This window comes from Diadema antillarum, unplaced genomic scaffold (assembly GCF_040938485.1).
Source record: "Diadema antillarum isolate AM-2024a unplaced genomic scaffold, OU_Dant_1.0 seq00002221_RagTag, whole genome shotgun sequence".
NCBI lineage: Eukaryota > Metazoa > Echinodermata > Echinoidea > Diadematoida > Diadematidae > Diadema > Diadema antillarum.
The window spans coordinates 190,125-205,732 of NW_027272855.1; the positions used below are offsets into that span (position 1 = coordinate 190,125).

A 15,608-nucleotide genomic window follows, 5' to 3' on the forward strand; every position below is an offset into this window, starting at 1 on the left:
CCTGTTTTGGTAATTGCATTTTTTACCTGCAACAGCAAAATTATACCATTGTACCTTAACCTACATTTGTATACAATGACATATGCTGTCCTATTAAATCATCAATATTTTACTATCAAGAACCGCTTTTACAGTATTCACAAATGAAAGTGGAAAAGAAAAAAAAAACAACAAACAAACAAACTGAAGTGTTTACTATCAATATTAAAGCTATTACTATGAAATAGCCCAATAATGGCTATTCCCATCAATAGTTTCTATGGTACAGTGTACTTCGTTTCATGAGGAAATCAATTCAGAACATTTCTTTGTTTCTTTTTCCATGCGACTATTGTGAATCTAACTTGTAATTTTATGAATGTAGTAATACTTGATTGCCATAGCATAAGATATGTTATATGCTTACGGGATTTTTTTTTCTCGATAACTAGCAAACATCGAGAATGACACTGTACAGCATGTGATGGACATCTCCAACACGTACAGTGTATCCAATCCACTGTGCTCATTAACACAGGAACATACACACTGTACTGTAACTTTAAATTCCTCACAAACCTCAAAACCTGTGCGTATTTTTAAAACTCTCATACAAGTAATATGCTTGAATGGCAAGGGTGCAATAATTACACGAGTATTGATCTATGCAGTAATATACATTACTGTGACTGTGAGTGTCAGATTTTGATCATCAGCCATGTAGCATAATGTTAGTTAACACAATATTGCATATTAAAGATGAATTAGGTAGCATGCATGCTGTATGGTGTATAGTGTATTTGAATGAGTCAACTATTAAAAGTTTTGATGTACATATGTGTTATGTTCAGCCTCAAGTTTCCCACGCTACATGTATATTAGTAAACCGAGCAACCTCTGCCACTGAATATTCTTGTAAATAGTGGATGAATTTAAACGGGGTTAATTAATGTTGTTAGGCTTTTGGGATCCTTTTCCCATCATTTCACTCCAGTTGTTATCATCCAATCTTACATTGTAAATGTGATCAGGAAAACAAATCAGCAATTTGTGCTGGAAAAATGTAACTTACATTTTCATAAACACTATATTTTCATATCTTCCATAGACAGTTGGGATGCAATGCCTTTGATATTAAATTCATACAGTATAGTAAATGATTACTTGCATTCCTCTATGAATGGGCAATGTTGTATTCTTGAAGCACACACAGAAAATAGGAAATTAAACAATTATGGGGATACCTGACCTGGCAAAGGACCTCCCTAAAGAGAAAAAAAAATCTCTCAAGAGGGGTGCAGAGAAGTTATACAATTTCTTGGACAGTCCTTTGCTTCAATCTTAAAGTAAATCATATTCATTGGGCATCTGACTATGAGATCAAAAATGCTCAGATTTTCATCTTTTAATCTAAACAATGCATCACAATGATACAAAAACCTACAATACCTTTGTTCCACACCAGTACGGAGGGTTTAGTACAAAAATCATGTTTTTTCTCTGTTATCTTCAGTTGTTGGGGTCCCGCATTTACAACAGATCCACAGTATGAATTGATGTAATTGAGACTAGTATTTCTTGGTGATCATGTGTTCTAAACAGACCTGTTTAAAGTCTCCTCAAGAACATTAAAATGATAAACGCTGGATATCACATTTTATATCTACATTCACTGTACAAAAGATGTTTAACAGTGGGCAGTCAATGTAGCTCACTGGATACTTTGGTTTATAGAAAGTACATTAAATAAATTTGGATAATGAAAGTATTGGATGATTCATCGCTGTGCAACAAGAAAATAAAAAAACTATCCTGCTTTCAAGTTCTGAAGACAATGAATGCAACATCTGTCTTTTTTATATCCATGTACATCTTTACTCAGTGATGAAGGTGTGTGGATAATAGCTCCTGTTAGTGTTTGTTAGTGCTCCAATTGCTAGATGCAAATACTTTTTATACCGCACCCAAAAGTCATGCGATTATGATAATCGTGTAGTCTACCATTCCAAACACCTGCATTAGGCGTTGATTTCCGTTGTTATCCAATGGAGAATTCAGGGTTAGGTGAATAGCTTGCCAAAAGCATGTGGGAAGCAAGCAAAAGCATTTTAAAATAGTATGAGGCTTTTGCTACAGTACATACTCCTGGAAATCTTCTGGCATGCTGGCTGCAATCTCGATACATACCATGGACCGTTCTCTGTACGCTCGTCTGATGGCAACTAATTACTGTCTCTCGCAACCAATTCGCATCTCAATTGCAAATTCATCTGTGTGAAGGATAGTCAAGTGATGTATCGCGTGCAATGAAATAAATTTCAATGGAGCGGCAATTTTCGTTTGAGTATCGGAAATCCACATTGCGATGTCATTTCATTACACTGCATTTAGGGAACCAATTGCACACACACAAAAAAAAAAACACCAACAACAACAACATTTAAGCATATCCAGAAACTGTCGGTCAATTTATCTATCAAAATCTCCAGCTAGCATAATTTAGGCAATTTTTGCCATTATGCCATTCACAATCACTCACACCAAACTTTCCTCAATTACATGATAGAATACAGACTAACTATAGAAATGAGGTTTTGTCATTTTATTCCATTAATCCCTTGTGCAACTCTGAGGTGTTCAGACTGAGGTATCATGACGTTTGCTGCAAAGTGATGCGACATTGAAATATTAGAAAGGTTTCTGTATATTTACAGGGTCAAGATTTTATTCCTGTGTGTCACTGTTCATGCACAAAACAATATAGATATGTTGGCAATGATAACACAGTATGTTGAGATGGTTCAATCAGTCTTTTAAATGTCACTCTGTTGCATTGTACAGTCAAACATCATGATCTCAGTGTTCTTCTGGTAGAAAAAAAAAAGAATAATTAACCAGGAATGGCAGTCAGATGTGTACTTATATGCAGGTAATGGTAATACACTGGAATACATGATGATGCATAGCATCTTTGACGTAGAATGCACACAAAATTTGGTGCAATGTATGAATGTTGTAGATTGCCTCACTTTAAATACTCAGCTGGTGCTGCAGATTCTCCGAGCCAGGTTGCACTATTCTCAACTGGAAATAGACAAATTGACAGATAAAAACCCAGCTTTAGGACCTTCTGTCACTTCAGTAGTCTATTCTTTTAAAATTGTTACTCTGATCCCTATCATGTGTCATGTCCTATTTCCTTTATGAATTTCCCCCTCCATTTCTTTTCTTTGTTTTGTTTTGCTTTGTTTGTTTGAACATTTGTTTGTTTTTTAAAGGACAAGTTCACCTTCATAAACATAAGGATTGAGAAAATGCAACACTATTAGTAGAACACATCAGTGAAAGTTTGAGGAAAATTGCACAATCGATGCAAAAGTTATGAATTTTTTAAATTTTTGTGTTGGAACCGCTGGATGAGGAGACTACTACAGCTTGTGAGTCATATGCGTACAACAGTATAAAGAAAATGTAAAAGAAAATTCAACATATTTTCACTTTTTTGGCATAATAAAAGTGCACTTGACTTGCCTCTTTCTAAAGGCAGGGGGAATAATATTACCAATAACATTTGTCGGTAACGAGTCAGGGGAATGTGTACTTTTTTCAAAAGATGGAATTTTGTGAAATTCTCTTTATATTTTCCTTATATTGTTGTACGCATGTGACATCTAAGTTATTCATACACTGCAGTAGTCTTCTCATCCAGCGGTTACTGCACAAAAACTTCAAAAATTCATAACTTTTGAACGGATTGTCTGATTTTCCTCAAACTTTCAATGATGTGTTCTACTAATATTGCTACATTCTCTCAATCCTTATGTTTATGAAGGTGAACTTGTCCTTTAAAGACAAAACCACCCTTTGATAATGACTCATGTGTCCTTACCACCATCCATCCTGTTCGGAGAAATATGACCACACCAAAGATGTTAATCATACAGGAGGTGAACACCCCATCCCAGGTACCGAAGAGGACCGGTTCCCTCACAAAGAAGTTGGCCTTCCACCATGGCGTCTGGCTGTGGCTGCTCTGCCCCGCCTACAAATGAGGAGAAGAAAAAAAACAAGAAAAAAAAAAGAAAAGAAATGATTAACTACAGATCTTGACAAAATTTAACAACTGGTGTACCTTTACTGTGTCACAATTCAAAAATCAGCGGTAGATGTGAAACAAGGACAAACATAATGTCATCAAAAACAAAAGAATACTGACAAAAGGAACAATAACAGCCATCAAAGCCATTACAGAGCTCTATTAAAAACAAAATGATTGCAGTTTTAGGTACTAAAGAACAAGTACTGACAACATCTTTGCTTTTGTCATATAGATTTGACAATATTGTTTAAGACTAATATAATTTTGTAGCATTTTTTTTACTGATTATAATAACATATTTGGGATGGTCGACCCCCCAAAAAACTAGAAATATCACTTAAGGTGATTAATACCCCCGCCCCGTGACGACAGTCTTACCCAAGGAATGATCTTTCCTTGATCTTCTGCCATTTAAATGCCGTTACCATGGCAACGCAGCTTCCGACACGTCCGAAAAATATGTCTTGCACATCTTCCCACCAAGACTATTGTGTGTGCCACATTTCATAAGCTTTTGTCAAAAACTGAGGAAGTAGTTCAATCCACAAGATCTTTCCTTGATCTTCCGCCATTAATATGCCGTTACCATGGCAACGCAGCTTCCGACACGTCCAAAAAATGTGTCTTGCACATCTTCCCACCAAGACCAATGTGTGTGCCACATTTCATGAGCTTCAGTCGAATACAGAGGAAGTAGTTCAATCCGCAAGATCTTTCCTTGATCTTCTGCCATTTATATGCCGTTACCATGGCAACGCAGCTTCCGACACGTCCGAAAAATATGTCTTCCACATCTTCCCACCAAGATCAAGGTGTGTGCCACATTTCATAAGCTTTGGTCAAAAAACTGAGGAAGTAGTTAAATCCGCAAGATCTTTCCTTGATCTTCTGCCATTAATATGCCGTTACCATGGCAACGTACTTTCGGGTACTGTCAAAAAATGCGTCTTGCACATCTACAACCAAAGGCACACATCTGTACCAAGTTTCATGGAAATTGGGCAAAAACTGAGGAAGTAGTTTGCAACACAAAATTTTCCATCATTTTGGCTCATAATATGTGAGCTGTTACCATGGCAACATACTTTTTGTCACTGTCAAGAAATGTGTCATGCTGACCTATATCCTAAGACAAACATTCAATATGAATTCCATGAGAATTGGAAGAACACTGATGAAGCAGTTTTGCCATGAAGCATTTTGCCCTATATTTTACCAATAACATGCCGTTACCATGGCAACGCACTTTTTGCCACTGCAGAAATATGTGTCTTGCACATTAACATATTCAGATGAACATCTGTACCTAATTTCATAAAAATTGATCAAAAACTGTGGGACGAGTTCGCGACGCAAGATTTGTACCCATTTTTGCCCATAATATGCCGTTACCATGGCAACGTACTTTTGGGTACTGTCAAAAAATACGTCTTGCACATCTACAACCCAAGGCACACATCTGTGCCAAGTTTTATCGGAATCGGTTGAAAACTGAGGAAGTAGTTCGCGACGCAAGATTTGCAACGGACCGACCGCCCGACCGCCCGACCGACCGCCCGACCGACCGCCCGACCGCCGACCGTCCGCTGATTCCTATATACCCCCTTCAAACTTCGTTTGGCGGGGGTATAAAAAAGAGAGATAATCAGACATAATAGTCTTATTCGTGAAAATGATTCCTTTTATAATTCAAAAATTTTGCAGTACACAGGAAGGATCAGATTGTAGCAAGGTATAACCTGCAGAGAGTAGGTCTAATGTAAAACTACAATGTATTGATCCTATACAATGCATAGTCCCAGTGTACTTCAAGTATTTCCCTAAAATACTGAGTGTGTTTTAAGAGAGCAAGATGTTGCTTTAGATCATGTTTTCACTTTAAAGCTTGTACAAGTGTAGTCTGCGCATTACACTACACTGATTTTATTAAAGCTCTGATCAATCTTTTAATACCGCATAAAATCCATTGTTCCATGTACATTTGTACGAAAGCAAAATTGAAAGGTGCTGATGTGTTGTTGTTGCTGTTTTTGTTGTTGTTGTTGTTGTGTTTTTTTTTAAATCATTATTATTGTTATTGTTCTTGTTTTGCTGTGCTTAGCAATATTAACTAGACACAAGGATAGCATACTATACATACATGTACCAGAGAGACAGGGGTACAGTTTTATGTATTAAAATGCATACAGGTCTGTACAGTGTATATTATCTGCTACCACGAACCACACAGCTACAAGTGTACTACACAGTGTAGAGATCACAGAATGCTTGGCACACTCAACAGTGAAGTGGACGGTAAAAGGCTATTCCTGCACTTTGAGTGCTTCCGTATTTGGCAATATACAGATTATTCCTCGGCTGTCAGCCAAGTCCAAAGCAGAAAGCATTTCCAGTGAAAATTCTTTGAGTGGTTTGGGATTTTCATAAAGCAGTCCCAAGTACACAGTTGTATGTGCATGTACTATACTGTACTTGGGCAGGTGTCTATGGAAAATGCGTGACTAGAGCAAAACCAGTTCGTCCTCAACAGGTTAATATATTCGGAAACCATAAAAACCTGCTAAAAACTTTGCTATGTGCACAGCTCATGTTGTTCCCAATATCCAATAAACTGAGATTTAATACAAGTGCACTTCCCGATATTTTTAACGGTAATGCCTATAGCCTGAACAATACACAGCATTCAACATCATGCAAAATGTACATGTGTATATACTTTAATTTGCAGATTATAATGGATTGGGTGCCATTTTGTGCATGGTATGTTGTATTAAACAGCCTTTTCTATCATTTGTTTCTGAAGACAACTGCAGAAATACAAGTACACTGTACAGTGTGATTTTGTATGGGAAAAACAGTTTTCCAGATTTTTAAATCTCCTAGCTTGGTGATTCCTGGTTCCTGAAATCAGACCCTGGAGCAATTCACACTATGCTTTGAAAATCAAAAATTTTTGTAACACATTCTTTCTTTTCTTTTTCAAAACAAATTGATGCAATATACTTTTGGGAATGCACATTACAAAGTGGATAAAATACTGTAACGGTGGAAATTTTCGCGGTGTTGAAATTTTCGTGCATTTCGCGCAACCAGAAGCTAGCGCGAAAATAAAAACACGCGAATATTTTTGAGTGCCATATGTTCCAGTGCTTGATGTCTTGATTCCGCGGAATTAAAAACACGCGAAAGTCTTCTTACACGGCCAAGCGCGAAAAATTAGTCGCACGAAAATATCCACTTTTACAGTAGAACTTGTAAAGTAGGCAGAGCTCTGCTTGCTTTAAGTACATAATTTGGCTGAGGGATTGTATATATTCCAACTAGTATCAGGAATCTGAATATTTTGCAATGTTTTTATTTTTGAACATTTTGCAAGTCTGGTGCTATTTGTGAATTTAGAAACACACAAAAATATTAACTCTGAATGATCCTAACATGAAAGTGACATGCATTATAATGCTTCATTTCTCCATTGTAGTAATTTCTCCACTCAGCATTCAGCTGTACTACAAAACTGAAAATTTAACCAATCCCCAAATCGTCAGGAAGTCCTGATTTGCGAAAAATTAGACTCACTATTCATGGTGTAATGATGTACCATTTGTACAAGTGTATGTTTATTCATTCAAAGATTTGGAGCTTTGCCCAAATTGTCACAAAATATTAACAACATTTGAATACACCATCCCCTCCAAAAAATAAATAAATAAATAAATACTAACAACCCATACAGCATATCTGCTTTATTATTATTTGTGTACTTTGCACACAGAAATTTCACACATTAGCATTCTTTCTTAAAAATCTACCATTTTATGGCACTTGAATGGTACAACACACAGTAAAATTGTGTCCACTATCAATACTGTACCTGTCAAACGTTTACAACAGACCTAGTTTTAGGTTTATAAAGCACACCTCTTGTGCAATGTGCACAACACAGTAAATGACAGTGTAGGAAATATTCACGACGGCCTGGAGGTAATCTGCACCGGATCAATGAAATCAATCTGTGGCATTGTAAGGCATGTAGGCTGCTCCTCAACACTGGATAAAGCCTCACTTTGTAGGTCGGTGATGTACAGTGTATACACTACTTCTCCACTTTGTCACAAACACTGCCGTCCAACAGCTGTGGACACAGAGTGTATAAATTGTATCGGTCTGTACCTACAATTTGTACACATGATATAGAATTGGTACCGTAAACCGGGGTGGCTTTGGACAAATTTGAATCATTTCTATTGATATCTTCATTAAGAACAAAGGAATTCTGGGGTTAATGTGGGGGTTAACAAGTACTAATAAAGAGGATATCATGCCATGTAGAGACTTCTTCAGTTTATTCTATTTCATGTTAATTTTTTTTGGTTAAAGTTTGTCCAAAGTGCCCCCGGGGTTCGGGGCAACTTTGGACAACCATATAAACCTTGTCAATATACCCTACAGGATTGTTGTTTGTCCAAGGATTAACTCTCTAAGGGGGGAGTTTAGACTACTAACAAGTTTTTTTTTAAGTTTTAACAACTCTAACATGTATAAATGTATCATAACAAGTTTTTGAAAAAGTTTTAACAACTCGAACATGTTGAAATGTTTCATAACAACCAGCAAGTATACAAAATACACATGAATGATTTATACATTGTGCACGGTAGTTTTTACAAGCAAAATTCTGCAGTAATGAACATGTGAAGAATTTAACTTTAAAGAGGCATTCACAGATATTTGGTTGCACAATTTTTTCAAGATACTAGTAATAGAATTACTGGTACCCCTACATTTGAAAATCTGAATTTTCAATAGACCTAAATAGTCATAATAGTTTAGAACAAAAATGAAAAAAAAAATGCTACTTAAACAAGGCACTGCATGAATTTTCTTGCAGATTAGGAAAGTCAGCAAGTTTGATCACATGGATAAGTGAGGTATTGTACATGTACTATCACTGAGTTGTCCAATTCTACAGATGTTAATTTACTATTCAAATGGGTCATAAATCACTTTCAAGTCATTTTAAAGAATAATTTGGGGTTTTACCCCAAGAAATGCATGTACAGTGTACGCATGAGGTTGGCCAGATTAAAGTACCGGAGTATGTAGTTCTACAAGATGATTTTGTAATTTCCTTTGAATGTTGTTCATTGTAACTTTAGGTCAATTTGAAATGTTTGCAAAATAACACATTTTTATATTTAAAAAAAAAATGCATTTGGAAAGAAAGAACAAGATCGTGTCTTCTGGAAACACAAGGCTTTTCTTGGCCCTATAGTTATCACAAAAGTTAAACCAATGTCTATTGGAAATACAAGGTTTTCTTGGCCCTAGGAATCACAAAAGTACAACCAACTACAGGAAATATTTGCTTAAATTCTTGGACCTAGGTTCACAAAATGAAAACAAATGTCCACTGGAAATCTTGTGTGCCGATTGTTCAGTCTGTAATACACAAAGTCCCTCTTTTAACGTTAAATTCTGCACATGCTTTCCTGATCGACATTCCATTTTTGCAAGCTTTCACAGCATCTTTCATGCTTTCTTCTTGAAAATTTCTATAGTCTCTTGACCCAGACCGTCTTTTATATGATCTCCCCATCCTAACTTATTATCTCATCTGTAAAAGAAAGAAAAAAACATTGCGCAGCCGTCGAATATTTGGTACTTCTTTGGTGTCCAAAGTCACCCCGTAAGTGACCCCAAATCCAGGGGTGAAATTGGACATGACCTTTTTTTAAATTTGTAAGGATGGTCAGGTATCCTGAGTATACAGGTGGGTTCATGACCACTTCATGTTCACTATCCAACAAATAGGTTTGAGCTTCCATACTTCTGTATTCCTAGAGTACCAAAAGTTTGACGGCCACAAAATTCAAGCATTCCATGGACCCTGCAAAGAAAAGCCCCCAAAACATATAAGGTAATGCAATATACAAGAGAAGAGCAGTCATTCAAATATTCACATATATCCGTCTTTCATAACCTACAAAAATATTTTCAGAAAAACCAACAGCAAAAAAAATGTAAGTGAAACAATCTTTTTTTTCTGAACTGTCCAAAGTCACCCGCCTGTCCAATGTCCCCCCAGTTTACGGTACTATTTTGTGTTGCGTACCGTATTGTTTTGGATGCATGCACATTAAATTGTATTAAATGATACACTTGTACATTTTATGTACAGCTGTGCAGTGTATTTTTATAGTATGTGTAAAGTTTAATAGTATGGACACTGTCCAGTATGAATACTGTAGTAAAAAGTGGATATTTTCATGCGACTAATTTTTCGCGCTTTGCCTGGTGAGAAGAGTTTCACATGTTTTTAATCCCAAGGAATCAAGACACCAAGTACACGAACATACGGCAAGCAAAAATATTTGCGTGCTTTTACAAAATGTATATTCGCGCTGGCTTCTGGTTGCGCGAAATGCGCGAAAAATTTCAACACCGCGAAAATGTCAACTTTTACAGTACTGTAAAATGAGGAACATTCGCATGCATTTTAATTTCGCAAATTTCACGAGAGCCACGATTCGTGAAATTAAAGTGCATGCAAAGGCTCTTGTTTACAGTACTGTACATTGTAAGCATTGAATGCCTGAGGCAAAAATTTTGTGCTGTGAAAAAGGCTGTCAGCTCCAATTCGCGAAAATTTCATGCGCTATTAAAAATATCATGTTTTACAGTACTGCCAATGTTGTACATTATACACTGCATTGTGTAAAGATCTACTTTGTAACATGGCATTTCGAAAAACCTTTTAGTCACCGAAGGTTGTGTTAAATTTACACCTTCTACACAAGTTTGTTCCCTTACCAATCACATCACATACACTAGTGTAAACCTTGACTTTATGTTGTACGTACAGCTGTAGATAGCGATAAGGTTTATAATGAGGTGAATAATGAAATGGAAATGACCTTCACATTCTTTTTTCAACATAAAAAACATATAGACAGTACATGTACAACATAGGCCCTACCGTAAAAGCACATATTTCATGAAGTCTGTCAACCAAGAGCTGGAAATTTGCACATGTACGTATATATGTCGACATATGTCGTACACTATGTACGCAGTATCATAGGACCAAGTGGAAAGGAGCACAATTTGTATGATGTCATACACTGTAATTGTACCAAGTTGTATTCTGTGAAGAACACAACAACACTTCACCGGAATTCTGGGATGTGCTACATGTAGCTACTGTAGCATGGATAATGCAGGGTGGTACAACATCCACTTTGTTTTTGTGCATTGTACACGCACGATGTACTGTAATTTAAAGATAATAAAAAGTTTTGGTACCTCAAAAGTGTCCTTGAATTTCCTTGTCTTAGTTCGTGTTTCAGGTTAAAGTACCTTTCATAAAACACTGTGAGACTTACTCGCCCCAAAGTGCTCTCATGTCTTAGTAATCATGCAATTACTGTAGTAACTGCGACCAGCAGCCCCATACGCATAGTGACCAGCAGTCCCATACGCATAGCGTAATCGGGCTTCGCATTGTAGCATTCAGGATCATGACAGATTTAGTATCGCAGGGTAAATGTCAACTTAAAATCCCATAAATTCTTCAATTTAAAGACTTACCAATTAAGGTGAAGTATTGAAAACAGGCTTTGGGCAACGTTTGGTTCTGCCTATAGTCCCTTTCTGTTCGAATTGATAACTGAATGTGACTCGGTCGAGAGGACCTTAGGAGAGCTACATTACAGTACACTGAATACTACAGCCAGTGCATGCGAACACATCACATGCGCACAAATTTCAAATCCATGAACGGATAAGATGTTTGTGTGCGCATGCGCTGGCCATAGTATTCAGTGTATGTAGCTCTCCCAAGGTCCTCTCGACCGAGTCACATTCAGTCATCAATTCGAACAGAAAGGGACTATTGGTCGAACCAAACGTTGTTCGAAGCCTGTTTTCAATACTTCACCTTAATTGGTAAGTCTTCAAATCGAAGAAATTTTTGGATTTTAAGTTGACATTTACCCGCGATACAAATTCTGTCATGATCCTGAATGCTACAATGTGAAGCCCCATTACGCTATGCGTATGGGGCTGCTGGTCGCAGTTAGCTATGCGTACAATGGGCTGCACGCTGCTGGTCGCAGTCAGTGGTTTCGTACAATATTTATCGACGCCGTACAGCGACGGCTCTGGTACGAAACCATTATTGCATGATTACTAAGACATGAGAGCACTTTGGGGCGAGTAATTCTCACAGACAACGTACTTTAACCTGAAACACGTACCAAGACAAGGAAATTCAGGGAAGCTTTTGAGGTACCAAAACTTTTTATTATCTTTTAAAAAAAAAAGTACAGTGTGTGTATGCTTGCCTACAGGGTACAATTTAAAACTTTTTATGGGCCTAAATTGTGTACGGTAATATCTACAGTGTATGCATCTACTGGACAGTTGCCTGGCACTAGAAATGCAAGCCATGAATTTTGACATTGTACAAGTACATTGGCTTGTACTGTACACTGTACATAATTACACTTAAATGTACAATACACTGTGAATGTGCGTATGATGCTTGCAAGCATTACTATTTGAGCCTTTTTCGAGCAGAGGGAAATTCTTTGGTAACACACAGTACACTCAAACATACTGTATGTTCTTTACTGCTCTGTGAGTAATCCCACTGTAGCATGTTCATTATTGTACTACATGTTGTACATTGTTACTGTACAGTACATTGTACGTGTACAACTGTACATTGCACTATACAATGTATCCCTCTGACAGTACCAGGTAGCGACACAGAGGATAGTGACAGCTGTTCAATATTGCACGGACAGTGCACTGTTTTGTGAAGGTGATATCACCTCACTCTAATCAAAGCATAGATCTACAAAGGTTGTACACAGGGTATTACTGTTTACCCACATGGGCATTACAAAATTAAACACACTATCCTGTATCAGCTAAAACTGTGTAAAAAAAAAACACACACACAACAACTCCACCTTGCAAATGACATAACAATAATTTGTTTAAAGTTCACAATTTTGCACTCAGGTGTTTATTGTCCTTTTTAATGAGAAAATAATTTCTGCCAATTTCTATTATTTCTACAATTTGTACCTCAGGGAAAAATAATGTTTGTCAGTCAGAGGTTAAATTTGGATGGCTTCACTGTTGGAATCTTATGGAAATGAAACAAAAATATGTACATGCACATATTACCTTCACTTTTAAAAGCCAAAGCGTAATTTGCACATTGCATGATAAACATGCATCATACAAACTGTATCATTTTGCCACATGGCTTTTATACTTTTAATTAGTCTTTTAAAAACTCTGCCTGCTTGAAGACATGTGACAACGACATGAGAAAGATTGACAGCCTCCAGAACAAAGAAGGATAATGAGAGCTAAAAAGGCAAGTAGATTGAAAATAGGGAGAGAGAAAATACAGAGAGAGAAAGAGTGAGGGGAAGACAGGTACATTGTGCTATTAAAGGAGGGGGTGTTGATCAGGGCTGTGATGATAATTATCCAGTGTGAAGGAGACCTTGGAATATCCTTAACAGCAGAGAAGGAATGGTCAACTCATGAAAGCTGAGTATGTACACACCCGTGATGATTTTTTTTTTTATATAATTTTTCACTTTATCTAATATTTTCCACATAATGATAAAAAGCATTTAAAAAAATACAGGAACTTTACGCACACACTAGAACATTGGAACAACACTGGAAAAAATGGTCAACTTACAACAATTTCACAACAGACAAACACAACATAAAAGCAGTTATTTCAGTTTGTGGGGGGGGGGGGGGGAATCAACATAGACCATTTCTTTCTATGGCTGATCCCGAATATTCAGCAAAAAAAAAAAATAGTTGATTTTATGCAATGTGATACACACAAGAAAACTATACTACAGAAAGCACACAATACAAGGATGAGAAGGCAAGAGTCATCAAAGTGTGGTGCTCATTATACGCTGAATAAAACTTGAAATTTACAGCATGAACAGGAAAGAATTTGTAAGTTCTTTTAAATATTGAAAGCCTATTGGACAACTTTATTACAGTTGGCAAATCATTCCATAGAACAGGTCCCGTACATTTGAAAGTGTATGCAGTATCTAAAATTTGGGATAATATACAATCTATTCATCTGTCTAGTATTGTAATTATTCTTATTTTGGATGAAGGAAGTATCAAGAAACCTTGGCAAAATGTAGTTCATATGTGTACATGGCTACTGTACTACTGACCAATTCAATGCTGGTTTGCGTCAATGTAGGGCAATTTAATCATTTGCAATGAAAACATCTCGACGGAAGAATTTCACGAATTGGAATGATTATGCAGTACCCGCTGCATGATGTCAGGATTAGAACTAAACACTTGCTGTTGGGCAGAAGCTCGGTGGTCTAGTGGAGATGACGCCTGTCTGGAGATCAGGAGGTCCTTCTCGACGTACATACAATGTACATATGTACACTGTAGGTTCGAATCCTGCTCGAGTATGTACGCCCAAGATTTTTTACCATCGCTACTACTGTACTACAAATAAAAACACTGATCAATTCAGTGCTTGTTTACATCAATGTAGGGCAATTTGTTAATCATTTGTAATGAAAGCTGCTCAGCGAGTCTGAAACAAGAAAAGCACGGATTTCCCTCCCTCCCCCTCCCCCCCCCCTTCCCGTCCCCTCCCCTTTCCTCCCAAACAAGAAACCATACAAATTTGTTTCACCCTCAAAGGCTAGACAGTGAACGGGATAGAAGCATGCATGTGGAGTTCTCCCAATGAGATGCCTCAAAGTTGTCCTGGATTGCATCAAGCGACAACACCATTACAGACAAGTGGAGTAGAAAGAGCACCTTGCAAATTTTTTACGGCAGGAAATTGCATCTGCCCGAGCATTGATCTGATCTTTGATTCAGGCCTCAAGAAGCATGGCTCTGCGACAAAAGCTCTGGCGGCACACATCGTATCGTAGCCTGGGAAAAATCTTTCTCACACCACTCTTCAAATAGGTCCTACACTACTCTGCAGATTTTTGCTGCCATGTACATTGTACATGGAGTTCTATAAAAAAATATCTTGCTCCATTCTGGGGATTATATTTTTGTTGTTCTAGGTAGCAACTAAATTCTCAATAATCTACAGTACCATTGCCAGATTGAACATGAATAGTATTATGTACTCAAAACCGTGAGTCTGATTTGAGTAGCATGCAATGTAATGAATGAAAGCCACCACTATTTTGAACATCAAAACTGAATTGTTGTCTAGATTTTAACTGAAATTCTGAACACTACATTGATCTTTCTTCTTTCTTTTTTTTCAGTCACATATTTATACAAATTGTACAAGTTGTATAGTGTACTGTCTACCTTGGTAGTGCAATTTATCAAAACAATATGTATTCATGGTCTAATAATGGACTGAATACTTGACAGATTAATATGAATATTAGTTAACATCTGAGAGTCTATTCTGAATAGCTACAATGTAAATACTGTATATATGGCATACAACTACACATGATACACAATGAGT

The 15,608-nt window shown here is 37.0% G+C and overlaps 1 protein-coding gene across 3 annotated transcripts in view; it reads right to left on the reverse strand.

Annotated features, from left to right (window-relative positions):
• Positions 1-15,608, reverse strand: part of LOC139714281 (solute carrier family 12 member 8-like) — a 55,373-nt gene that overhangs the window by 26,621 nt on the left and 13,144 nt on the right. For 2 of the 3 annotated variants that reach the window (XM_071625998.1, XM_071625997.1), the window contains exon 3: positions 3,869-4,021. In XM_071625998.1, the coding sequence (XP_071482099.1) occupies positions 3,869-4,021 (153 nt within the window). Of the gene's footprint in view, positions 1-2,166; positions 2,345-3,868; positions 4,022-15,608 lie in introns of those variants that run through there. The other variant, XM_071625999.1, reaches the window with a different exon arrangement.